Source organism: Oryx dammah, unplaced genomic scaffold (assembly GCF_014754425.2).
Source record: "Oryx dammah isolate SB20612 unplaced genomic scaffold, SCBI_Odam_1.1 HiC_scaffold_20, whole genome shotgun sequence".
NCBI lineage: Eukaryota > Metazoa > Chordata > Mammalia > Artiodactyla > Bovidae > Oryx > Oryx dammah.
Genome location: NW_024070204.1, coordinates 49,233,185 through 49,260,261, shown reverse-complemented (window position 1 = coordinate 49,260,261; position 27,077 = coordinate 49,233,185). Strand labels below are relative to the sequence as shown.

Below are 27,077 nucleotides of genomic sequence, written 5' to 3'. Positions count from 1 at the left end.
ACTGAGCAATGTCAAGTAACATTCTGAGATGAATTCAGTTAGACAGTGGCCTAGAATGCTAACTATGACCAAGCCAAAATTAATTACATTCGAGTATATTTTTCAATTATAAATTTCATCCTAACAGCTCTTAAGACTTGAAATACAAGATACATTTTCCTCTTTTCCATTTTGAAGAGCTTTACTACTTCTTTTTATTTCATTCATAAAATTATTACCAATAAGAAAGGATCTACAGTCCCTCTATTTCTAAATTCCTGCTTAATTTATGACTAATGAAAAGGGGAACTATGTTTTCATAATACCAGTTCATTCAAATATTTACTGGCCATCGAAACTAAACTGAAGGCATTGTGCAAGCTGTAGGGATCCAACTCAATCTTTTGCTTCTGAAGATTATACTAGAAAGTTTTTCTCAAGACAACTGAATTTGCTAAAATATGAAATATAACTTCTAGAGTTTAATCAGTTAATCTGTAACCAAACAGTTAATGTGTAATTAAACAGGTGTTACAATGAGCATGTTTCCAACAATGGCAGTGACATGTCTTTCTTCCTATAGAAAAACTCTGAAAGCCATCAGTTTCACCACTGAAGAGTTTCAAAGAAAAGAATTAACTGGAAATAAAACAGCAGAAAATGTGAATTAAAATTAGTTTAAGATATGATCCTATAAGACAGTGAGTGGTACATATGTATATAATGATGGCCTGCATCAAACAAACCAAACTTTCTATTGATTTATCTCAGAAACTAAACAAGGACTACTAGGGATACAAAGGCATTCTCAAAGTCCCTCTGAAACTTAAACTCTTCAAACTATACAGCTGATAAAGTAGTTCATTTATTGTAATGCTAAAATAAATAAATAAATAAATAAAAGAACAAGAACCTGAGAATTAATTCCCTGGTGGTCCAGTGGTTAGGACTCAGTGCTTTCACTGCACAAGCCCTGCGGTGTAGCAAAAACAAGCAAACAAATGAAAAAACAGACCACTCAAGAACCTAAAGCAAACTGAGAAAAGATTCATCTTTCTGAAAGGTAAACACTCTACTAGGGCAAACATTCCAACTTCTCAGCTACCTACAAAGGCCCAGGATATGAAGGCTAAGAAAAATATTTTCAGGCACACAAGGACACTAATTACATCACCAATATATAGTTTTTCTAAAGAACTAACACACTGAAGTCAAAACGAAAATGAAGAATAATGACCTTACACAGAGATCCAATGAAGAACATTAGAAATAGTGCTAAACAATTTTAAGTTTTACAATTACTTCTGGTAAGCAGAAGGTGACAGCATAAATAAAATTAATAAAAAGACTCCTGAAATTACCAATTCTTTAAATTAGAATATAAGAGAAAATCTTAACAGTCCGGTACTCAAAATCTAAGTTAATGAACCTTAGGAATCTGAGGGATGACTGACTGATGCTGGGAAATGCAAAAAGTCTAAGAGTCTCTAAGGTCTGATCTCAGAAAAATCCAAGTGCTGCAAGTAGGAGGCTGTTTTATCTATGCACCACAGTAAGTTCATACATGACTGGCAAAGACTTCTATTCCAATATCGTCAATTAAGCACACAAGTTTACCTTTGTTCCCTTTTAGATCCTTATGTTAAAATTACCATAATGAGGGTTAGTCGCTCAGTCACGTCTGACTCTTTGCAATCCCAAGGACTGTAGCCAGCTAGGCTCGTCTGTCCACGGGATTCTCCAGGCAAGAATACTGGAGTGAGTTGCCATTCCCTTCTCCAGGAGACTTTCCCAACCCAGAGATCTAACCCAGGTCTCCTGCATTGCTTGCAGGCAGGTTCTTTACCATCTGAGCTACCAGGAAACCCCCCAAACTATAATGAAGGAGCAAACAAATACAGCAATAAAGAACAGGAGGAGGTTCCTCAACAATGAATGATATCAACCCATATTTCTAGAGAGTAAATAAAGTAAAGAAAGAAACTTCAGCTTAGTGTGTGCACAAAGAAACCCAACAGCTGAGGAGGGGACTATATAGAATCCTGGATTGTAGAGTGGGACTTGGAAATGCCATATAAAGCACAAGACAGAAATGAAATCTTTTCAGACAAAAATTAATCACCAAGAAAAGTAAATCTACTAAAGTAAAATCTTTACTAAAGCAAATCCTAAACAATGTACTTCAGGCAGAAGTAAATGATTTCACATTGAAGGCTGAGGATACAAAATGAAAAAGAAATAATATTTTTGTACATAAGTCATCACTGAATAAAACTAGAAGACAGAAGAGGAGAACAGATAAACACTCAGGGATGATTAAGCCTCAATATAATTTCTGACTACAAAATTCATCTTTCCTAAAACTGGATTTCTAGATACCTAAGAAATACTTTCACAGTTTCCTCAAAGAGGTCTTTGGTACAAAGAATGAAAGAAAATCCTACAAAGAAAGATGAAGCCTAAGAAATCATTCACAGACAAGAGGTAATAAAGGTACCTAAAAGATGATGAAAGGGACTGGGAGGAAAAAGAAAGCAGGCACAGTGCTGATTTAGTTACATAAGCATTCATATTCAAATAGTACAGAAATTAAGACCATGTGCTTTCATACCAGATTTACAGAATTTTGATACTTGCTCCAACATCACTAGTTAATCTCATCTATAAAATGAAAACAGTTCTTGTCTCGGAGTTACAGTGAAATGTTCTCTTTAAAGAAAAATGTCCAGAAAAGTCATATACAATCTCCACTAAAATAGGTAACTGTATTTCAAATTAAAAGTGTCTTTTTGAAGAATTTTAAACCTAAAATTTAAATTGAACAACCACAAGAGTATAGAAGATGAGAAAAATTACAACAGAAATAAACAAAATAAAGACTAACCTATATCATATATTATCTATGCTGAACACACTATACAAACCTGCCTGTTTAACAAGAAATGTGTTCCTAGTCTGATGGGCCAGGATGGCATGGCGGCCGACAGCAGTGGTGTTCACCTGGTGACGTGTTCCCAACTGTGTGTGCCACTGGTGTCTGTGTCCTCAGGGTGAGCTGCAGGCAATTCCCACCAGCCTTCCCTGCTGCTCTTGCAGACTCTCCAAGAGCAGCAGATGCAGGTTATTGAACTGCTGGTATCATGAGACTGGCTGACCAAAATTGAGAACTTGGACTTCAGAATCCCTACTTTTTCATCTAGCTAAGTGCTCAAATTAATGTGTTAAATATCAATACAAGAACACAGGAACCAAAAAGACAAGTGAGGAAGAGGTCTGAGGAAGGGGGAGAGGGAAGGGAGAAGGAAAAGAGGCAGGGTGGGAAAGCTGGTTCTTGATGGTAATAATCACATCTACACAATGGCAAAGGTGACGGCAGCACTAGTAACTTAAATCTGCATCATTTCTATTACTTATAAACTGGTTTATCTAGTCATAGATTATCTCTGCAAATCCTCCTGACATGAACCTTCTGAGCCAGGTGCTGAATCTGTTGGATTCAAACAGTATCCAATGACTCTTTCTATACTTTCTTCACTTTATCAACTGGTAAACTTTCTGAAAAAGATTCAAACTGCTCATTTTTTTTTTAAGAGAAAATTTATGCATTGATGAAAGACATGAACACTTATAAAGAAGAATTAGTGACTTTGGTGACTTCCTTCTATAAATCATATATGCTTATTATCTCATATAAAGCAGATATTCAAATTGCCTTCAAAATACCTAAAGGCAAAATGAGTTGTGGATTTTCATATTATTTCCTTCTATCCTCACAAACAACTGTAATCCGATGATACTTGGCTTTAAATATTGCTTTATCATCTTGTTATTTCATGCTCTCCCACTATCTTTGAATGTTGTAGTAAGTTTTTTTCCTTAGATCCAAAGCCAATAGTGGAGGGGAGAGGCTCAATCTTTTGAAGAAAAATTAGAATTAAAACACTGCCACGTATAATACAAAGTAAGTTGGCCACATGCGTAAGTCAGAGCTGACATCTCAATTCCATATTCTCTTTTCTGTTTTCATGCTCTCCATACAGTTGGCTTATATTGAGTCAATCAATTTTCACTTTTATTTTTGAATCTATCACTTTTTGTCTTTTCGTAAATCTATCAGAATCTTCCTCACTTACTGGATTTGAACTTAATTAGCTAACTCATATTAAACAGCTGTAACATGATCAAGGATACCAATTTAACAGACAACTTAATATTAACAATGCTTCTCTCATTAGTATTAGCACAGTGCTCCATCTTCATCTCAGAGACAAGAAAATTCACTGAGATTAAGTAACCTTCCCAAAGTCTAAATAATTAAAAAGTAAAAGACCTAATGTCAGCGCCCAAAACTATCTGATAATGCACTTAACCGCTGTATTATATTACTGGAGAAAATGGATTAGAGTATTGGCTAGGTCAGACAGTTCAAAATGTATACCATTCTCAACTAAAATACTACTAGTAAGCCTATACTGAATGGTCAAAATAGGAGGCTTCAAAGTGTACACTACCAAGTCAGGGTCCGCCCTTCCCCTCATCACAGTGATGACAATTATTAGTTTAGTTTCCTCATCATAAAATAAGAGGCAACTTTACCGTGTGAATAATAGTCAAGTGAAGGATAAATAGTATTTTAATTGTTTTCACACTAATTTGAAGAGGAAACTCAATCACATAAGACATAACAACATACAAATATCAGAAGCAAAGAATCGGTACCATAGCAATAAAGCCATCTGAACACTAATTTTAAAGGATAGAAATATTTTCAAGATTACTTTTCTATAGATTGATATTATTTGAATATTGCTATTTTTGATATTTTATATAATGTAAAAATATTTTGTTTTACAGTAGTATGAGACTTTTAGTCACATGAGTTTCACTGACATAATGTCAAAGAAGGGGCATGATATTCTTTCCTTTAACAAGGTACCCACATTACTCATATGAAAAAGAGCAGGCTTTCTAAAACAAAAACAATTTAATTGATGAACACTATTTCCAACTCTAACTCTTACTTATGTCAAGTCATCTAATCAAAGTCTTAATTTTCCCTTCTCAACTTTGAACATGTGTTGTGTTACCTTTTTCTTACTGTTATGTTAGCAACTGTTTTCACTTGAGACACTGAAGGAACGTAGACTCATACCAATATATAATCTACCTACAGAATACTTTTATATAAAGCCATCTGATAAAGATTATTCCCTTCTCTTAATCCCTTTACAAAGTCACCTTAAACACTTCACTTGTTTTCATGACCTAAAACCTCCTTTAGTGTTATCATGTCACTCAACCTGTATGCTAGTGACTAGTATCATTAGAATTCTCTAGGTAACAATCCATCTTTAAGAACTGGTCACCAATTTGCTTTAATTCAGAAGGCTAAACAAATAAAGTTCATAGTACTATATCAAATCCAAGCAAAAATTAGGAAGTTCATCAAATTATTGAGGGATAAACAAATGTAAATGCTGAGTTGAAACAAAACTAATTAATAGTGACTAAAGGTTTTCATTATTTAGTATCTTAAGCACAAAATGTTAGGCTCTGTTAATACTACGTTGCTGACACATTATGTCAACACAGAATAGCCAGTAGGACTTCTAAAAACACAAGTCAATTTGATAGTTACTAATGTCTCAAACCGGAGAAGGCAATGGCACCCCACTCCAGTACTCTTGCCTGGAAAATCCCATGGACGGAGGAGCCTGGTAGGCTGCAGTCCATGGGGTTGCTAAGAGTCCAGACACAACTGAGGCGACTTCCCTTTCACTTTTCACTTTCATGCATTAGAGAAGGAAATGGCAACCCACTCCAGTGTTCTTGCCTGGAGAATCCCAGGGATGGGGGAGCCTGGTGGGCTGCCAGTCTCTGGGGTCGCAGAGTCGGACACAACTGAAGCGACAGCAGCAGTGTCTCAAACTGCATACAAACGCATATCATTTTCTCTCTTTCTCACTACTCAAATCAATCACCCAGCTAAATTATTTTAAAATTCTCACAGAAACACTGAAGTGCCTTGATTTTTTGTTTTAGATTTAAATTGCTAGATATAGGAGATAAATTTAGTATGAATCAAGCAACAGTAATCCTGGTTAAGATAAAAACACTACAAAAGTCAGTTACAAACTACAAAGAGTTTCCAGTAAAACTAAGTTCTAGGTAGAATTAAACATATTTAACAACAGGTTTAAACAGCTTAACTATTAATACTTCATTCAAACTATTTTTTTTAATTGGGATATTATGTTTAGATTCTTGCAATTTTTGATTTGCAAAAGGACAGTTTCAGGGACAAACTGGTGGTATTTGTTTTTTAATATATATTACATTTCCATTATTAAATTTTGACTTACCTGGAAGGAAGTAGCACTAGAAAAGTTCTACTGAAAATTCTCTGTCTTCCTCAGGAACATAGCTATTTTAAATGTTGCAATGGGGATAACAATATTTGGGAACCCAGGGCATAAATTAAGAAAGGAATAGTGAAGTGTAACACAGTGAAAGTCTCATTGTATTCCTACGGGAAGTACTGGGAATTTAACAATTAATCAAGTCACAGTTTTTTTTTTCTAATGCAGACACACTTTTTAGTTTACCTAAGACACAGTAAAGAGTACATCGTCCTTTTAAACATCTTTTCAACTAACGCTCAAAATCCTTAGATCAACCCTGAAACAGTAGAACCAAAATCTTTATATTAATACATTTTATGCTCAATATTTTCAAAAATGTATTTCTAAATCATTTCTTAAATTATTAACCAAGGATCAGTACCAGTAGTATTTACAGGTAGTTTTATATGACAAATGCTCACTAACATTCTTGATTTTATTTACTTTCATTTTAATCAAATCCAAATTATTCCTAATTTCTTAAGAGATTTTATTTAACACCTTGCAGGTGGTTCTATATTCTTATGCAATCAGCTGTTCCCAGAAAAACTGAATAATAAGGAAACATACCTAAGAGAGGAGCTTGGGAGATTTTTTTGGTTGGGTATGTGTGTGTCTGGGCGTGTAGGCCTGGGGAGAGTGGTAGAAATACTAATTTGCAATACAGAAAAAACAATGCCATTCACATGGTTCTAACAAAAGTGTCTGACCACCCCCACCCCCACCCTCAAGAAGCCCTTAAATAAATTGGGAGATCAAAAGAAACAAAATAATTCCCCCAGCGTATCACCCCCAAATACAATAAAGAACAGCAGAGGAAGTGGCAAAGTTTAAAATAATGCCTTTATCGTTAGGACTATTATGCTGTCATAAGCCACGATCCTTTTGTTTTGGTAAATTGCTTATTTTCAATAGAAAAACACAAGGACGTGTGTACAAGTTCCAAAGCAGATGCATCGCCTCTGAATTTGGTATCAAATAATTAAATTTATTTTTCAGATATCAAATCTTCATATTTTAAATTATTCCATTATTTTAAACTTCACTTGAATCTTTAAAAAGCTAATTAAGTTACTCTAAGTGCAGTTTAATCTGTAGATGCTATCAAATTAAACTTTCAGCAGTTTTAAAGAAAAGGGAGTCATTACCAGAAAAACTGTCAAGATTTGACAACCAAAAAGGCAAATAATTTCAAACATAGACTAGTTCTAGGCAAAATTTATACAATTACTTTTAATACTGTCTATGTAGAACCATTTTCATTAAGTAAAAAAATTATTTTTATAGCACACTATGATTAAAAGTACTTATCTTTCCAGTTAAGTTTTCAACTTTGAAAAACTATAAATTGAGTTAAACTAAATTTTTTGTTTCAACAGATTGTCAAGCTGCTCTCCAAATGATATCAATTCATTACATTTAACTTACTTTAAAAACTCATACCTGAATATATTTAATGGTACTAATATGTGTAAATAATTATCCAAATCAAGCTTTTCTTCTGTCCCCAATATCTTGTTTTTTTAAAGTGCTACCTTTTTTTTATAGCTTAGCACATCAAAAACAGGTATTTAAAAGATAAAGTTTAATTCTAGCCTACTATTTTAAAAAACACAAATCTGAAACCTAAAAATAACATTTTTATACCCCTCAACGATAGATCAAAAATTACTTACCCCATACACCCGCAGCTAAAGATTTATTCTGATTTGGTTCTCTCTCATATTCAGGATTTAGAGATGGCTGGGGAAAAAAAAGGTGGAATAAAAAGAACAAAGGTTTAATCATATTTAAGAAAAAAATTCCTCTTAAAAGTAATCTCAAGAATATACTGACAAATCTGACATAATGAACTCTTAACAACTAAACACTGATTATTCATAAATCTTACTTTCTACTTAACAATTAAAATGGTTAATATCTATATTCACGCTAAGTTGAAGAAAACAAGGTGCCTTTAAATATTCTCCTCATCCTCAACTATGTGAAGAAAAAGTGTTTAAAAAGAAAAAAAGAAAGCAAATGGAGGAGAATCCAGTCTTTGCATCAATATGAGAAATCATCCTTTCTTAGTATAAGGTTAAGAGCAGACAAGAGGAAATCAGACCATTCCTTAATTCTTCTGTTAGGTTTGCATCCCTGAATGCTTTAGTTAACAAGCTCATACTCAAACAAAAGTACAAGTTTATTACTTCAAACAGTGATGCTCAGGTTATTAAAAGGAAACTGAGTTGAGCACTGAATGTGTACTCTAAAGATTAGCTTAGTAGATGTTTGCTCTTTAGAAAAGGGAAATTATTTAAACTTCTATGAAGAATAATATGACATAAATTTATCCAAAGTTTAAAAAAACCACATGGTGAGACACAGGAATAAGTAGACAGATCTAAGGAATGAAGAAGATTGGGGAAGGCAGAATTATCTACAGAAAGTCTCACGAAATGTAAAGACTAAAGATAACTGAACCAAAATAAATAAGTAAAAATTAAAAAATAATTGAACCTGTCAAGTGTGATCTCTGGAGAAAATGATAGGTAATAAAATCTGAGAGATTTGATGCTTAAATAGCACTTGTAGAAACCTCATTCATAGTAAGATTACAAGCAACTTACAAAATCCTCAGCCTCAAACTGCTTGCGTTCTCTCTTGTCTTCTTTCCTCCCTGTTTCACTGTCAGGTATGTTGTTTTCATGTAGTCCTTGGCTTTTTCCAGAATGGAAAATACTGCTACGAGAACGGGAACTTCCACCATGATATCCCCCTCGATGATTTATGTTTTCAGTACCATTTCTTCCATGTGTACGCCATCCATTTTTTTCTTTCCTTCCAAAGTTACCTTTTAAAAATAATGGCAAAGTATTACAAGTTCAAAGATGGTTATGCTTAAAGACTCAATCACAATCAAAACAATTACTGCAAGAATGTGAAGAAAACTCTTCTTAAACTCTACTATTTCTCAGCAACTTTACCTCCATTAGGACGTCCAATACCAGAATCAAAGCCATCTGAAGAGTTGTGTCGTCGGCGGTTCACATCATAACGATTTTCTGTCCATGAAAAGTTTTCAGAATGCTTTTCAAAATTCAATGACGACTGAAACAAATTATAAGCATACAGATAAACATACATATAAAATTTGACTAACTTCAGAAACTAGTAATACACTGGCTTAATTTATTCCCAGGAATTTTAAATGGTTAAGAAGAATATTTTATAATTATTTCAATGTGTTTGGTAACTGAAAACTTAAGAGGGATTCCACTGTTCATCTATTTTTTCTACCTGAGATAAACGAGAGCACCATTCTTAAAGAGTTTAACAACTATATTCATCCGAAAACTTTAAAGGTAAAGCCACTGTAAAGGCATCAAGGCAAATATAGTACACTTCTTTTAAAATAAAACATAGTATCGTGTATTTCACATTCTTTGATTTAAATAGCTCAAGGTTTTCTTCAAGATTAGAAAATTATGGCGAATGAAGCTACAGTTCTATTTTAAGTTCTCTACAGATTTATTTCCAAACTCCTCTTCCCCAAAACAAGTGTTCTAAAAAATCTGTCAAAGGAAGAATGTTGTAAAAACAATTATTACAATTCTCTCCAGGACAAACAGAAAAGCTCCTCAGTTTTAATACAAACACACTGCACACACTCTTTTCATTTAACTAGGCTCCTCCACATGGCCACTGTGGGACTTACTGGTGCAAGTTTCTCTACTGCTCCTGGCTTCATCCTCATGCTGCTTCTATGCATGAAGGACAAAGCCCTTCATCTGTCTTCCACCAGCGTCTATGAAACAACAGTGATAACCTGACTTGCTAAAACTTTTAAGTAGGGTAAAAACCCAAACACTTCACAACCCTACCAATTACGGTGATGAAGATACCATGCTCTCAAAGCTAAAACTTTCTAGAAAAACAAGGGTAGGGTCTCTTAGGCCAGATGGGGGCGGCACAGGATAAGATTCTTCAGGACCTGGCAACAATTGTCCTCATCCAAATGATGAGTGGAAGTAAAGGTTCCTCACTGTTTAGCAACTAAGTAAGTGGCAAGGGGCAGGACTGAAGCAAGATGTCCAAATAGTGCTTTAATGCTGAAATTCTCCTCGGAGTAGAAGGAAGAGATGTATTATCATGAGATGGGGTCCCATCTGAAAGGCAATATGGCTGTAGCCGCTGAAGTCAAGAGGTCACCAAAGCTGAACAGCAATGAGAACAGAGTTTGGGAAAGACTGAAAACATTACAAGTAAATTTGTTAAGGCCAAATTGCTACTGACACTGGAAACAAAGAAAAATGCAAAGCCTAGCTTTCTGGAGTGGATGTATTCTGTGCTCTTTGTACTTTCTGACTCCTTTCTTCCCCACATCAAACTCAGCTGCTTTAACATGAAAGTCAGTGTGCACCAGAACTTAAGGCAAGAAAGAAACAAACTCTTATAGTTCTGTTTCACACAGGTACCCACATTACCATCCTACCCACTCCCACGGAGGGGAGACAGCATTAAGCACAAGAGTAATTCAAACTTTTCCGTACAGGGCAAAGCCATGGCATTGTGGTACATGGGGGCATGAAAGGTACCAGCCTGGGGTGTTTCCCGGGGCCAGGAGGTACATAAAAGAGAAATCAACACCAATCCTGGCTTGAGAAGCCACAAGAGAAAATGCCTCCAGGCCACCCATGCAACCCCCAAAGGAACAGTCTCCTCCTCCACCCTGAACTTTCCCACATTCGATGCTAAAGAAATCATGAGCTGTCGTCCTGAAAGCTTAGACTGTAACTCTGATATGCACATACATACTAAACTCCTTAGTCTAGGCAAGAATATACAACAGAGGAAAGACAATCTCTTTAACAGGTGGTGCTGGGAAAACTGGTCAACCACTTGTAAAAGAATGAAACTAGAACACTTTCTAACACCATACACAGAAATAAACTCAAAATGGATTAAAGATCTAAATATAAGACCAGAACTATAAAACTCCTAGAGGAAAACATAAGCAAAACACTCTCTGACATAAATCACAGCAAGATCCTCTATGACCCACCTCCCAGAGTAATGGAAATAAAAGCAAAAATAAACAAATGGGACCTAATTAAACTTAAAAGCTTTTGCACAACGAAGGAAACCATAAGCAAGGTGAAAAACAGGCTTCAGAATGGGAGAAAATAATAGCAATCGAAGCAACTGATAAAGAATTAACCTCAAAAATATACAGGCAGCTCATGTAGCTCAATTCCAGAAAAATAAACAACCCAATCAAAAAATGGGCCAAAGAACTAAACAGACACTTCTCCAAAGAAGACCTACAGGTGGCTAACAAACACATGAAAAGATGCTCAACATCACTCATTATCAGAGAAATGCAAATCAAGACCACAACGAGGTACCATCTCATGCCAGTCAGAATGGCTGTTATCAAAAAGTCTATAAACAATAAATGCTGGAAAAGGTGTGGAGAAAAAGGAACCCTCTTACACTGTTGGTGGGAATGCAAACTAGTACAGCCACTATGGAGAACAGTGTGGAGAGTCCCTTAAAACACTGGAAATAGAACTGCCATACTGGGCATACACACCGAGGAAACCAGAATTGAAAGAGACACGTGTACCCCAATGATCATCACAGCACTGTTTATAATAGCCAGGACATGGAAGAAACCTAGATGTCCACTGGCAGACGAATGGATAAGAAAGCTGTGGTACACATACACAATGGAATATTACTCAGCTATTAAAAAGAATACATTTGATTCAGTTCTGATGAGGTGGATGAAACTGGAGCCTATTACACAGAGTGAAGTCAGAAAGAAAAACATCAATACAGTATATTAACACATATATATATAATTTAGAAAGATGATAACGATGACCCTATATGTGAGACAGCAAAAGAGACACAGATGTAAAGAACAGACTCTTGGACTCTGTGGGAGAAGGCGAGGGTGAGATGATTTGAGAGAATAGCATTGAAACATGTATATAACTATATGTGAAATAGATCGCCTGCGGGGGGTCCAGCCCCCGCAGGATCCAGGAGAACCTGAAGGAGAAACGGTGTTGGCGAATGAATGAATGAGAGAGGAATAGAGGAGAGAAAAAGGCTGATATTCCTTGGTTTACACAAAAAGCCAATAAAGCCCTGAGACAAGGGGCTTGCCCTGTTCACGGAGGCCACAGGTGCCCTCCCGGTCTCCCGAGGGAGTGAAGACGCAGAACTTCTTCCCGTTCAGGTCTTAGAAACCCAGGCAGATAAGTGAACGCAGGGAGCCTCTACACTCCAAGGGATCAGCCTGAAAAAGAGAGTAAGAGAGAGAAAGAAAAAAAAAAAGACACGGGGTGACCAAGCTTCTTCGAGCAAGGCCCGTTACTTTATTTTCAAAAGAGACTTTTATACCTTAACTTGTACATAGAGGGAAATGAAAGATGCAAGGTCATACAGAGTCAGCCCAAACATTCCAGCAGTTTTGCCCTGATCGAAACCAGGATTTTTTCTGCAAAACTTTCCCACAAATGATGTTGTGTACTTTATCTTCTGGCCTTGGAGGCCTGTGAACATTTTATGACCCTCTTTTGATAAAGGCTGCTCAACCAGAAAACTTATTTTCCCTCAAAGTGTTTTTTCTTTATATTTCTAATCTATGTCAGCCTCAGAAAATGCTAAACAGAGTTACATTTCTCACAGAGCAAAGGTGCAGTGAGTTACAAGAAAGAACCAATTAGCTCAAAGGTCTGATGTGGTTAAATTCAAGGCTACACTTGTTTTTCTTACATTCCAACTATGTTAACTAATGCACTCCCAGGTGCACAGTGGATAAGAGATATGGGAACTTAGCAACAAGCATTGGCCCAATAATGAAATCCTACACCAGCACTACTCTAATAACTTTTAACTCTTTGAAAGGCTCTATGTTTCAGGCTTCCCGTGCCTCTCACAGTTGGGAGGCTGCAAATAATCACATGCGTAGCTCCAAGAGTCTGGATAAACCTGCCAAGCAAGCTAGAATGCTAACAGAGGGGGTTTGATTTGAAATATTCCTCTCATGTCCAGGAGACTTATTAGCTAGAGCCCTAAGTTGATTTTCTCCAGAGAAAGGTGGTCGGGGATAGCCCCCTGTATGTCAGGAGAGTTGGTGAAAGGCACAAAACAGTAAGACAGACAGATTCTGGTTTTGGGGTAAATGCTCGAGCTGGTCTAGGGAGCCCCTTGAGTCCTGAAGCCTTGCTTAACAGTTCTCTTCCACACGACCTTGTCATGACTGGGATGGCCCGTGCTGGCTCCTGGCAATCGCCAGTCCAGGTTTGATGCATGAGACAGGATGCTCAGGGCCAGAGCACTGGGATGACCCTTAGGGATGGGATGGGGAGGGGTTGGGAGGGGGGTTCAGTTTGGGGAACACATGTACACCCATGGCTGATTCATGTCAATGTATGGCCAAAACCACTAAATACTGTAATTAGCCTCCAATTAAATAAATTTTAAAAAAATAAAATAAACAAACTCCTTAGTCTGTGTGCCCATGGTGGGAATGGACCCTAGTATCCCAACATGGCTGATAAAAATTTGGAAAAATCTCAGCAGTAAGAGTGGGAAATTAAAGTGATCCTGCAGTTGGAGCCACTAGGCCAATTCAGTACCAGTGTGTTTCATAGTTGATGCTAACGTTACATGCTTGTACTAAAAATGCTCTAGATTCTTCCATTCAGGAAATGTCACAGGTTGACAGATGATTCCCATCCCCTTCAAAATGGTCTAATAAAAAGTACAGCTTCCAGAAGGAAAGAAAATAAAATCGTATGTGGCTGAAGACTTGGCTCTGCAGTATTCAGAAAGACTATTTTCCAGTACAGCAATGTTATCTGCCTGAGGCACACACCAAATACACACTCCTTTTAAAAATTGAGTCCCCCTGGTAGCCTAGTGGTTAGGATTCTAGGCTTTCAGTGCCATGGCCAAGATTCAGTGTTCAATCCCTAGTCAGCCAAAAGAAGAATGTGGCTCCTGCCATAATGCTGAGCTCTTACTGAAAGCAAACTTAAACTAAGGACTAACCAATAAAAGAACCCAAGAGGGCTCCTGATCAAATGGAAATCATGTGTTCAACAACACACCTGGCCTCACCCTTGAAGTGCCAACCATAAATTTGCAGTATACTTTATTCCCCTTCCTGCCACCATGACAAGCCAGTGTTTCATAAGGCTCTCAAATCAGAAAAGTTCCCCTAAATGACTGGGCCTGGTTCACTGATAGTTCACTAAGTTAAAAGATGATGGTACACACAGTAGCCACCCAGCCCCAACAACTCTGGAAAACCAAATGGGTAAATGCCAATCACCTCAATGGAATAAAAACTATGATCCTTGCCTTAGATATTCTTAAGGACAAGACATTTTATATTTTTCTAACTCTTGTATTGTTGCCAATGGCCTCATCATCCATCACTGAAAAACTACAGACTAGCCAATTAAAAACATCTCTTGGGGTCACACATGATGGGAAATTGCAGCTGCTGCTGAGACAGTCTGAGTCATTCATGTTGATTCAGTAAGGCTTGCTATCTGATGAAAGTGAATGGCATTGAGAGTGACTGAAATCAGAATGCCAATCAAAAATCTTCAGCATACCACCTAGACCCATTATCACACCAGAATTGGAACAAACCCACTATCACAGACTGGTTACAAAAGAAAGGACTTTATCTTTCTGATACCTCTACCGCATGCCAGCTTGTGACTCCTGCCAAAAGCTGGTCCATCTGTCTCACTGTAAAGAACACCACATCACACGGAACTACATCAAAGATTTGACTTCTTCATGGAGTCCTCAACGGAGCTGGATCACTACTTAAACTTTTTCAGGTTACATTATTACTACTGCAGTCTGATGGGCTAACTCTGGTCACAGTATTGTGTCTCCTGAAATTAATTCATGTAATGGGTATATTCTAGACCAGGAACAGTCCATTAAACAGTACATCTCTTGTCAAAAAGGTCATCCTCCAATGAATCAATATTCAAAGTACTCAATGGACATTTCATACTCTCTATTATTCACAAGTATAGACAAGCATTTTAACAGTCTCCTCAAAATTCAACTCAGAACCATTTACACTACACCTCTATACCCCTCATCTCGTTCCACATCTTAGTAAGATGAATGAATGCAGCATAACCGAAAGGGGATCATCTCCTCTTGGCCACTTCTTGTGTAGTAATCAGGATGACAGAAGTGGAAGAGTTATGACAGTAAACAGACTTACACTAAAAATTCTGCTCTGATTATCCCTAGATATAATGTTTCTTTCTTTTCCCCAAGAACAACTACAGGCCAGGCCACTCCACAGGGTGATGGCTAACCAAAAAGGAATTCAAACAAATCTAGTTTGGCCACGTGGATTCTCCTGTTGAACTGGCATGGTCCTAGACATGTAGACAACAGCCATTTGCTTGTGTACACTTCTCCCGGAGTCCCCGCCTATAGTATCCAAAGTAGACCAAGGTGAGGGTGAGATATCTTTAAAATGGGGCCTCTGAAAATTATTTTAAAATGCCCCTATCCCACTCACACCCAGTTCCTCTAGATTAAACTATCTAGGTACAAGAAGAGTTTTTAAGTGAAGTTAGAGCTATGGGAATGGGACACTGCATACAGATTACATAAAGAGGGAGAGTAAAAACCCTAGCAATTGGGAGAAGAAACATCTTTAACACTAGAAAGCACAGGTACAAAGGAGAACAATTAATGATCTCCTTATCCCCTGGAACAAGGGTCCCCAACATGCCAGGCCATGGACCTCTACAGGTCCGTAGCTTGTCAGGAACCAAGCCACAAGCAGGTGAGCAGTGGGTGAGTGAGAGAAGCTTCAACTGTATTTACAGCTGCTCCCCATCATTCACATTACTGCCTGAGTTCCACCTCCTGTCGGATCAGTGAAAGTATTAAATTCTCATAGGATTGCAAACCCTACCATGAACCATGTACAGAACGAACCTAAGTTTCACACTCCTTATGAGAATCTAATGCCTGATGATCTGAGCTGGTGCTGAGATGGTGATGTTAGCACTGGGGAGCAGCTGCAAATACAGATTACCATTAGCCGAGAGGTCTGACTGCACAGTGAAAGTCGCTCAGTCCTGTCCAACTCTTTGACCCCCCACGGACTACACAGTCCATGGAATTCTCCAGGCCAGAATACTGGAGTGAGTAGCCTTTCCCTTCTCCAGGGGATTTTCCCAAACCAGGGATCGAACCCAGGTCCCCACATTGCAGGTGGATTCTTTGCCAGCTGAGCCACAAGGTATGGACTCCTGACTGCACAGAGACCATAATAAATCCACTGCTTGCAGGTTATCATCAAAACCCTATCAGTGAATGTCAAGTCACAACAGGTCTGCATCTGGTGGCAGGCTTTATAGTGGCAAATGAGTTGATGTCCTTCAATTGTACAGCTGCATCTGGTGAAAACCTTTAAGTTAGAATCCAACACTTATTCTAGTCTGTGTGTAGGCTGCCCATTATTTTATTTACCACTTCCATCCGTCTCTCCTTCCCACCCCGCACATTTGTCTGGGTCACAGCTTTTTTGGTAGGCCCCACAAAAGCTGTGCTGTGTTTAGTCACTCAATCGTGTCCGACTCTTTGTGACCCCATGTACTACAGACAGCCAGACTTCTCTGTCCTTGGATTCTCCACACAAGAATACTGCAGTGGGTGGCCATGCCCTCCTCCAGGGGATCTTCCCAACCCAGGGATCAAACCAGGGTTCTGCACTGCAGGCAGATTCTTTACCAGCTCAGTTACCCGGGAAGCCCCACAAAAGATAACCCTAGCCAAAATGAGTAAAAAAACAAACACTGCTGGAGCACTTCTTTGAAAAGTGGGCAAAGACCCAGGTGAACAGAAGACTCTTAAGACTGCCAACAAAAAAGAAAGCTGCACTTAAGAATCCTACTTAAATTACAAGTACATTGCAACAGGTGATTCACATTCTCCAAGTCTACCTTGTATAATATGTACTGACCCAATGAAGCCATGAAACCTTCAAAACTGCTTCGCCACATGGAGACCAAGCACCCTGCATTAAAAGACAAGCCTCTGGAATTTTTCAAAAGAAAAAGACATGAACATGAAGAACAGAAGCAATTATTGAAGGCCTCCACTTCATCAAACATGTCTGCACTGAGAGCATCATTTTTAGTAGCTAACTAAAAATTGCTAAAGCTAAGAAGGCCTTTATTATTAATGAAGAGCTGATTCTGCCTGCTGCTAAGGACAACTGTCTTGGACTTTCAGGAAGGCTGCAGCCCAAAAGGTGGCATGTGTTCCTCTTTCAGCTAGCACCATAACTAGACAAACTGATGAAACAGCAGAAGATACTGAGACCCAGTTGTTAGAGAGGATTAGAGAGTCACCACAGTAAGCAATCCAGGGTGACATGAGTCTACCGACATGAACAAGGCAACAATGCTTGTTTTTGTGTGATCTGTTTTTCACCAGGATATGCATGAGGATATGTTATGTACATTGATGTTGCCAACCAACACCACAGGTGCAGAACTATTTAAATCTCTGAATAGTTACATATCAAGAAAATTGAATCAATCATTTTGTATGGGGGGGAGGGAATAAGCCACAGAATATTTTCTATTGAGGATAAGGGTTGCTTTTTGACCCACTGTATTGCCTCTATAATTGTAGGTAATAATAATACCAAATTTTTTTTTGGTGGGCAGGGAGGGGACTTAGTTCCCTGACCAGGGATCGAACCCATGCCCCCTGTGGTGGAAGTGTGCAGTTTAAACCACTGGACCACCAGGGAAGTCCCTCCCTTGAGTGGATTTTAAAGGATAACAGAGTGGCCTTAGACAATATATTGGCTGGCTGAAAAAAATCATTTACTAGTGCCCCTTAAGCTATTCACAACTGCCTAAATCCTGGTCTCACTCACTGCTGCTTGGGACACTGGTAATAGCCTTAATTGCTGTGTAAAACAATTAAATGGATTTGGTTCTGGTCTCTGTCAGATTAATCAGAGTAGCTGAGAGTACTACAATCATGCGAAATTCAAGTCTGGCTGCAACATGTATGGACTGTTGGGACAGGCAATCATCATGGACCCTGAGCATCCCTCAGTTTAGTCGCTCAGTCATGCCCAACTCTTTGCAACCCCATGGACTGCAGCACACCAGGCTTCCTTGTCCATCACCAACTCCTGGAGCTCGCTCAAACTCATGTCCATTGAGTCAGTGATGCCATCCAACCATCTCATCCTCTGTCATCCCCTTCTACTCCTGCATTCAATCTTTCCCAGCATCAGGGTCTTTTCCAGTGAGTCAGTTTTTCACATCCAGTGGCCAAAATATTGGAATATCAGCTTCAGCATCAGTCCTTCCAATGAATATTCAGGACTGATTTCCTTGAGGATTGACTGGTTTGATCTCCTTGCAGTCCAAGGGACTCTCCAGAGTCTTCTCCAACACCACACTTCCTTTGTTGGCAAAGTTAATGTCTCTGCTTTTTAAAATGCTATCTAAGTTGGTCATAGCTTTCCTTCAACGAGCAAGCATCTTTTAATTTCACGGCTGTAGTCACCATCTGCAGTGATCTTGGCGCTACAACAGAAAGTTTGTCACTGTTTCCATTGTTTCCCCATCTATTTGCCATGAAGTAATGGGACCAGATGCCATGATCTATCTACGTTTTTTGACTGTTCAGTTTTAAGACAATTTTTTCATTCTCCTTTTTCACTTTGATCGAGAGGCGCTTTTGTTCTTCTTTGCTTTCTGCCATAAAGGTGTTGTCATCTGCATATCTAAGGTTATTGATGTTTCACCTGGCAATCTTGATTCCAGCTTGTGCTTCATCCAGCCTGGCATTTCACATGATGTACTCCGCATATAAGTTAAACAAGCAAGGTGACAATATACAGCTTTGATGTACTCCTTTCTCAATTTGGAACCAGTCTGTTGTTCCCTGTCCAGTGCTAACTGTTGCTTCTTGACCTGCATACAGATTTCTTAGGAGGCAGGTAAGGTGGTCTGGTATTCCCATCTCTTGGAGAATTTCCACACTTTGTTATGATCCACACAGTCAAAGGCTTTGGCATAGTCAATAAAGCAGAAGTAGATGTTCCTCTGGAACCCTCTTGCTTTTTCTATGATCCAATGGATGTTGGCAGCTTGATTTCTGGTTCTTCTGCCTTTTCTAAATCCAGCTTGAACATCTGGAAGTTCTCAATTCATGTACTGTTGTAGCCTTTGCTTGGAGAATTTTGAGCATTACTTTGCTAGTGTGTGAGATAAGTGCAATTGTGCAGTAGTTTGAACCTTCTTTGGCATTGCTTTTCTTTAGGACTGGAATGGAAACTGACCTTTTCCAGTCCTGTGGCCACTGCGGAGTTTTCCACATTTGCTGCCATATTGAATGCGGCACTTTAACAGCATCGTCTTTTAGGATTTGAAACACAGCCCCACTCATCAACAGAAATTTGGATTAAACGTTTACTGAGCACGGCCCCGCCCATCAGAACAAGACCCAGTTTCCCCCAGTCAGTCAGCAAGCTTCTTATCCTTATCAGAGGGCAGAGAGAATAAAAACCACAATCACAGAAAACTAATCAAACTGATCATACGAACCACAGCCTTGACTAACTCAATGAAACTGTGGGCCATGCCATGTAGGGCCACCCAAGACGGACAGGTCACAGTGGAGAGTTCTGACAAAACGTGGTCTACTGGAAAAGGGAATGGCCAACCACGTCTGTATTCTTCCCTTGAGAACCCCATGAACAGTATGAAAAGGTAAAAAGATATGATACTGAACATCCCTCCATGTTCTTATTTGCATGCCAAGAACGCAAGGCCTTGACAGCTCTTTCTATGGCCCTTTTCTCAGGGTTACATTCGTAGAGAATATTGAGGGTCAGATAATGTCCTACTCCGGGACAAAGAACAGGATTCTTATAGATGTGGCAGATATACAAGGGAGGCATATACCTGGGCTGTTCCATGTCAACTCCCAGAGGTTTTAAAGAACAGGAAGAACCAGTGCCAAAATCATGCTTATGCTGCCTGCTGTGCTAATAATAATAATGCACTTTGTCTCATGAGACCTGGAAGTCTCATCTCTGCCAGCATCCATGAAACAGCAACAAGCTAGCTTATTATAGTTATCTTGAATGCAGGATAAAGAATGCAGGATAAAATTTCAGACCTTTCAGACTCTGACATATAGCCAGCATAGTAAAATATGAATAAGAAACACAAGTAACAGGATTGAAAATATAGAAAGAAAACTGGTATTATTTGTGAATGATTGATTTTCCACATTAAAAAGTCCAGAAGACATTAAAGGAAAAATTAATCAATGTTGCTAGAAACAACATTACTACTTCAAGATACAATATATATGCTAAAAAGACTTAGTAAGAAAACTTTTTAAAATAGCATTTAAAGTAGCAACAAATAGGAACCTCCCTGGTGGTCCAGTGGCTAAGACTCCATGCTCCCAAAGCAGGGCACCCAGGCAACTCTATGTAAAACAGTTAAAGATCACACACAGACATACATACACACACACACTCTCTTTTTCTCTCCCCCGCCAAACCAGTACTCCCCCTAGAAAGGCAGCCCAGAAAAAATAATAAACAAAGAATGTGAATAGGCAATTCACAGAAATATAACCCCATGTCCAAGAAACAGTAAAAATATATTTCATAACAAAGACTGGCAAAAATGTTAACTCTGATAATCTGACAAAGTCTTGGCAAGAGAGCAAGAGTACAAAGTAAAAAGAATAGTTATGTACAGCATTCAGGAGTATAAATCAGTATACCAGATGGAAAAGAAATTTGGCAGTATGGTACTGAATTCCAGCAATTTTTCTTCTAACTATAGGTCAGAGCCTTGCCGGAGAAGGCAATGGCAACCCACTCCAGTACTCTTGCCTGGAAAATCCCATGGATGGAGGAGCCTGGTAGGCTGCATGCAGTCCATGGGATCGCTAGGAGTCAGACACGACTAAGCGACTTCACTTTCACTTTTCACTTTCATGCATTGGAGAAGGAAATGGCAACCCACTCCAGTGTTCTTGCCTGGAGAATCCCAGGGACGGGGGAGCCTGGTGGGCTGCCGTCATGGGGGTCGCACAGAGTTGGACACAACTGAAGTGACTTAGCAGCAGCAGCAGCAGCAGCAGCAGAGCCTTGCCATTCAAAATGTGGTCCAGAGACAAGCAGAATCAACAATACTTTGAAGACTGTCAGGACTAGGACCCCATTAGAGATTTACTTAAATTAGAATCTGCATTTTAACAAAATTCCCAGATTACTTTCATAGCCATTAAAGTCTGAGAAGCAGGAGTCTAAAGAATTCTTATCCATGCATGCAAGGAGACGGTAAAAGAATAGTCAATACAGTATTCATTATAGAGTTCAGTTCAGTTGCTCAGCCATGTCCGACTCTTTTGCAACCCCATGAACTGCAGCACGCCAGGCCTCCCTGTCCATCACCAACTCCCGGAGTCCATCCAAACCCATGTCCATTGAGTCGGTGATGCCATCCAACCATCTTTTCCTGTCATCCCCTTCTCCTCCTGTCCTCAATCTTTCCTAGCGATATAAACAATCTCAACTTAATGAGACAAACACAGTGTGATACAGAGGCAAAAAATAGAATACAGAGTTTTGAGGCTCCCCTGGTGGTTCAGACTGAAGAATCCACCTGAAATGCAAGAGACTTGGGAACAGTTTTTAAGGTAATTACAGCAAATCTGCAGATATCAACATGGGGGGAAATCTAAAAGATATAAAATAACAGATATAAAAAGAGGTTCAGAATATAAATGTTAATCACTTATATTAATGTTCTATATGTACAGAAAACTCTTTTTTCATATCCAGCAGAGTACATCATGAGAAACGTTGGACTGAAAGAAACACAAGCTGGAATCAAGACTGCCGGGAGAAATATCAATAACCTCAGATATGCAGATGACACCACCCTTATGGCAGAAAATGAAGAGGAGCTAAAAAGCCTCTTGATGAAAGTGAAAGAGGAGAGGAGAGTGAAAAAGTTGGCTTAAAGCTCAACATTCAAAAAACGAAGATCATGGCATCCGGTCCCATCACTTCATGAGAAATAGATGGGGAAACAGGGGAAACAGTGTCAGACTTTATTTCTGGGAGCTCTAAAATCACTGCAGATGGTGACTGCAGCCATGAAATTAAAAGACGCTTACTCCTTGGAAGAAAAGTTATGACCAACCTAGATAGTATATTCAAAAGCAGAGACATTACTTTGCCATCAAAGGTCCGTCTAGTCAAGGCTATGTTTTTTCCTGTGGTCATGTATGGATGTGAGAGCTGGACTGTGAAGAAGGCTGAGCGCCGAAGAATTGATGCTTTTGAACTGTGGTGTTGGAGAAGACTCTTGAGAGTCCCTTGGACTGCAGGGAGATCCAACCAGTCCATTCTAAAGGAGATCAGCCCTGGGATTTCTTTGGAAGGAATGATGCTAAAGCTGAAGCTCCAATACTTTGGCCACCTCATGTGAAGAGTTGCCTCATTGGAAAAGACTCTGATGCTGGGAGAGACTGGGGCAGGAGGAGAAGGGGACGACCGAGGATGAGATGGCTGGATGGCATCACGGACTCGATGGACATGAGTCTGGATGAACTCCAGGAGTTGGTGATGAACAGGGAGGCCTGGCGTGCTGCGATTCATGGGGTTGCAAAGAGTCGGACACAACTGAGCGACTGAACTGAACTGAGTAGCAATATAAAAATATATACTGGGAATATCTCTGGGGAAAAAACGAAGACAGAAAAAGGACTGTGAAGAAGTCAACAGCAGACTTCAATTGTCTATTTCCATAAGAGACACACAGATGAAACTGCAAAATGTTATGATGTGACTTATTCTCCATGCTTCTCTGTACGTTTAAATACTTCTTTAGAACTATCCACATGGTTCTTTTAGAATTATTAAGACAATATACTGTAGGAAAATATACGCAGACTATGCAACAAACCCCTCAATATGAAAAGAGCTATTACAAATAAATCACTAAGAAATAAATTACATGAATAACATTTCCTAAGACAAAAATATTGTCATAATTAAATAATGCAAATCAAAACAATGAAGTGTCATTTTTCATTGAATTTCACAAATATGAAAAAATGAGACAACAGCCAGCATTGCCAATAGTGAAAAATCTGCCCCTCTCCATAAAATTTTTATAGGATTACAAACTGGTACAACCTTTCCAGACAGCAATTAGGCACTATCTACCAAAAGGTATAAACTTCCTAATTCAGATTCTACTGCTAGGAATTTCCCCTACAAATACATTCAAGAGATGCCCAAGCATTTCTGCAACTTAGTCCATTATGAGGTCCAATTAATCTATGTAGATTCACTCAATAAAATATTAAGGTTGACGGTTGAAAAATGCAGGGAGTTAGGGGTGCCAACTCTTATGTATGATCAAAATCAGTATCCAAAGATCACGCAGTTCTATAGTACATTATTTATTGGGGAGAAAAAAATCCACGTAAGTGGACATAAATAGCCCAAACCCATATTGCTCAAGGGTCAACTGTACACAGCCACTGCAGAGTAAAGACACCCATGTACTAACTACAGAAATAGATTATTAGAGATGCTATCCTTGAAGGAAAAAAAAAAAGCAATTTCATTTGCTTATCCAAACCAAGATAAAATTATATTCTGATATATATATTAAAACATCCCGGTTATTTCACTTCAGAAAATTAGTCTACTTCTTAATCAAAAAAAGAAAGTTTTTAAACATAAATATTTAAAGTCAAGCACACATATGTTCCTATGCTAACTCAAGTACTTTGGGTCAAGTTACCTGTTTCTCTCAACCTCAGTTCCCCATCTGTTTACATGGGTTGGGGCGAGTGGTGGTGGAAGAGCAGAACAGTATTTTACCTTTTATGCTTTTGTTTGCCTTCTTATAAAGCGCTTTACATAGTGACTGGCATGTAGTAATGACTCAAGAAATATTAGTTACCACATTTTAAATCTTTTTCTGAATTTTTAAAAATATCATAATTTTCTTATTCCTAGAATATGTGAATCAACAGTTAACAACTACTTAGTAAACAAGAAGTTTCAATGAATTCAGCTACCAGTCTAAATTTTCTCATCCTTTCTTAGCCTAAAGTTTAAAAAGCACAGTTTCAATGCAAACTGATAGTACTTATACTATTGAAGGAAAGTAATTATAATTCTATTTTTCAAACTGCACCTGAGGTCTCATTATAAAAGACACATAATTAGTAACAGTTTGTATTTTTTTAAGCATTTTTTTTTGGCTGGAATAAAAAGACCCCAAGAGGAAGAAGAACACAGGTAAATGACTTTTTAGTTACAGCTATGTGCATATGAAAACATGATGTAAAATTTCTTACTGGGTCCTAATGAACAGTTCAAATGCCAGTATGTGTATTTCATATACAGAAACAAAAACATGCAGTTTAAAATTTCACCACATGATGGGGCTAAAATTCTGCACACCTTAGAAAACTCAGGTGCAGTGCTGAAAACACTGTTAACCCCTAATTCAAGTACTCTTATCATCTCTTCAAAGAATAAAAGAAAAGACTTAACACAAAGTTGAAAAAGAGAACCCAACATTTATTTATGACTATCCCATTTACTCAGGATAAGATTAAAAGGGCTCTGTCAGAAAACAAGAATTATAACTGAAAACCCAGGAATAGTGATTTTGAGAGATACAGTCATTATACTAAATGATGTGTGTATTTATTTGTTTGTTAAAACCACTTTGTGAAAGGTCTAAGAACATAATTTCAAATATTGCTAGTTAAGAGTTCAAAGTGACATTATTTTCTGTAGGTAATCTAAAATAAACTAGAATTCATTGAAAATTTAGAATTGGCAAAATCAAGACGTTTCATGAGGGCCTATATCCAGATCAAATGTCTGGTTCTAGAAAGCATTAAGAATTCCACCACACATAACAAAGTCAATCTTAATCAACCTTAATCAACACTTCAATGAAGACAAGAATTATCCTCAATAATGTTTGTAACTAATTTTCCAGGTGCTGATAATTTTTATTGATATGTTTAAAAATGAAAACAAATCTTAACTCATTTCAAAGTGAAAAGGGAAACAAACGGAGGAGCAAGAAATTCATGTACTTCCAGGCTCTGAAGTAGGTCTGAAAAAAACTAAATCCAGGAAAAGCATAGCTGACAGCAACCAGGGGGGTGGGGTAGACATAAACAACAAGAGCAAAGCAAATTTCAGAGACCTAAATAGAAGAGGAAAGGCAGGCAAACAGAGTCTGTAACTAAGAAATGGTTTTCCCATTTCCTAACAACTGTGATCCCGTTTTATAATCTATGAAATAAAATGTTTTAATCATTTTACAAAATGCACAAATGAAAATACTACAAAATAGAAAATGCATCCTAGATTCTAGTCTGGGCTCACACTAATTACATGAAAACAGGCAAGTCAATGAGCCTTCCAGAGAATCCGTCTGCATAAAATAAAGTCAGTTCACATGCTGCGTCTCCAGTGCAACTTTTCCAATATATTATGATCGGACAAGTCCTTACTGGGGAACAACTCTGCAAATTATAAAATTGTTCCCATAAAAGCTGTTTCGGCAAACTGTTCTATAAGAACTGCTTGGACCCCCAAAAGGTCCTAGATGAATGCCTTAGCATGGTAGAGACTGATTAACAGGTAAGCAGATGATTAAGACCTCCCTCTTGATTCCTTTGCACTATGGAAAAAACAAAGTGGAAGATAGTATGAAGCCAGATAAGATTGATTCTAATCAATTTCAACATCCCTCTCAGCAATGCTTATAAGCAGATGACAATTTCAATGTCAAGCATGTCTTATACACTAAATTCTGTTTCGGTTATATAAAATGAACATTTTAAAATCAGTGAGTCATCTAATATGTAGCAACACTCCAAAGTTCTCATAACTCCTAAAACTGAGTAATATGCCAAAGTCTCATTTATTTGAAAAAGAAGTCTTCCAGTTGTAAGGAAAGACTTAAAAAACTTCTGATTATTTTTAACGTTATCTATAGCAAAGTAAGCAAAGTTAGTTATCAGAAGAATAGTACAGAGTGAGGTAAGCCGCAAAAGTAATGTGCAATGTATTTAACTGGCTTGAATTTTAAAATGTAAAACTTTAGCACAATAGACAACTTTTGAAGTAAATGGTTTAGAATGTTGATGGTATACTGAAAATTGACATATATACATAAAGCAACACATTAACTATGAAATAACTTAGAAAGTTTAGGTGTTTCTCTGCAAAACATTAAGCTTTAGTTTAACTACATCTGTGTAGAACATGAACTAAATAAAAGCAGACAGACAAAAAGAAAAGAGAGATGCAAGAAAAGAATACCTTTGTTGATGATGGTGGGGTAGGAAAATTAAGCCAGGCTGGAGCAAAGTCATGCTGCGCCATTTAGGTCCAGTCTCTCCAACTCAGCGAAACAAGGTTTCAACACCTCATGGCAAGTCCCTGTCATACAAAAGTGGAAAGCATTAGATCTATATAGTTCCTGGCCAAAGTTCTCTTATACCTCCTTTAAATTACAATAATCTGACTACTATAAGATTTCAATTATAATTCTAGAAAAGGCAAAAATATAGTGACAAACCAGTCAG

General features: G+C 38.1%; 1 protein-coding gene across 4 annotated transcripts in view; it reads right to left on the bottom strand.

Annotated features, from left to right (window-relative positions):
- GPBP1 (GC-rich promoter binding protein 1) overlaps positions 1–27,077 on the bottom strand; it is a 72,311-nt gene that overhangs the window by 11,022 nt on the left and 34,212 nt on the right. For 2 of the 4 annotated variants that reach the window (XM_040262556.1, XM_040262557.1), the window contains exons 3-7: positions 26,812–26,931; positions 9,350–9,473; positions 8,993–9,216; positions 8,057–8,123; positions 6,951–7,010 (exon numbers count right to left, since the gene is read on the bottom strand). In XM_040262556.1, coding sequence (XP_040118490.1) covers positions 6,951–7,010; positions 8,057–8,123; positions 8,993–9,216; positions 9,350–9,473; positions 26,812–26,874 — 538 coding nt within the window. In that variant the 5' untranslated portion in view covers positions 26,875–26,931. The remainder of the gene's footprint in view (positions 1–6,950; positions 7,011–8,056; positions 8,124–8,992; positions 9,217–9,349; positions 9,474–26,811; positions 26,932–27,077) is intronic. The other 2 variants (XM_040262558.1, XM_040262559.1) reach the window with 1 other exon arrangement.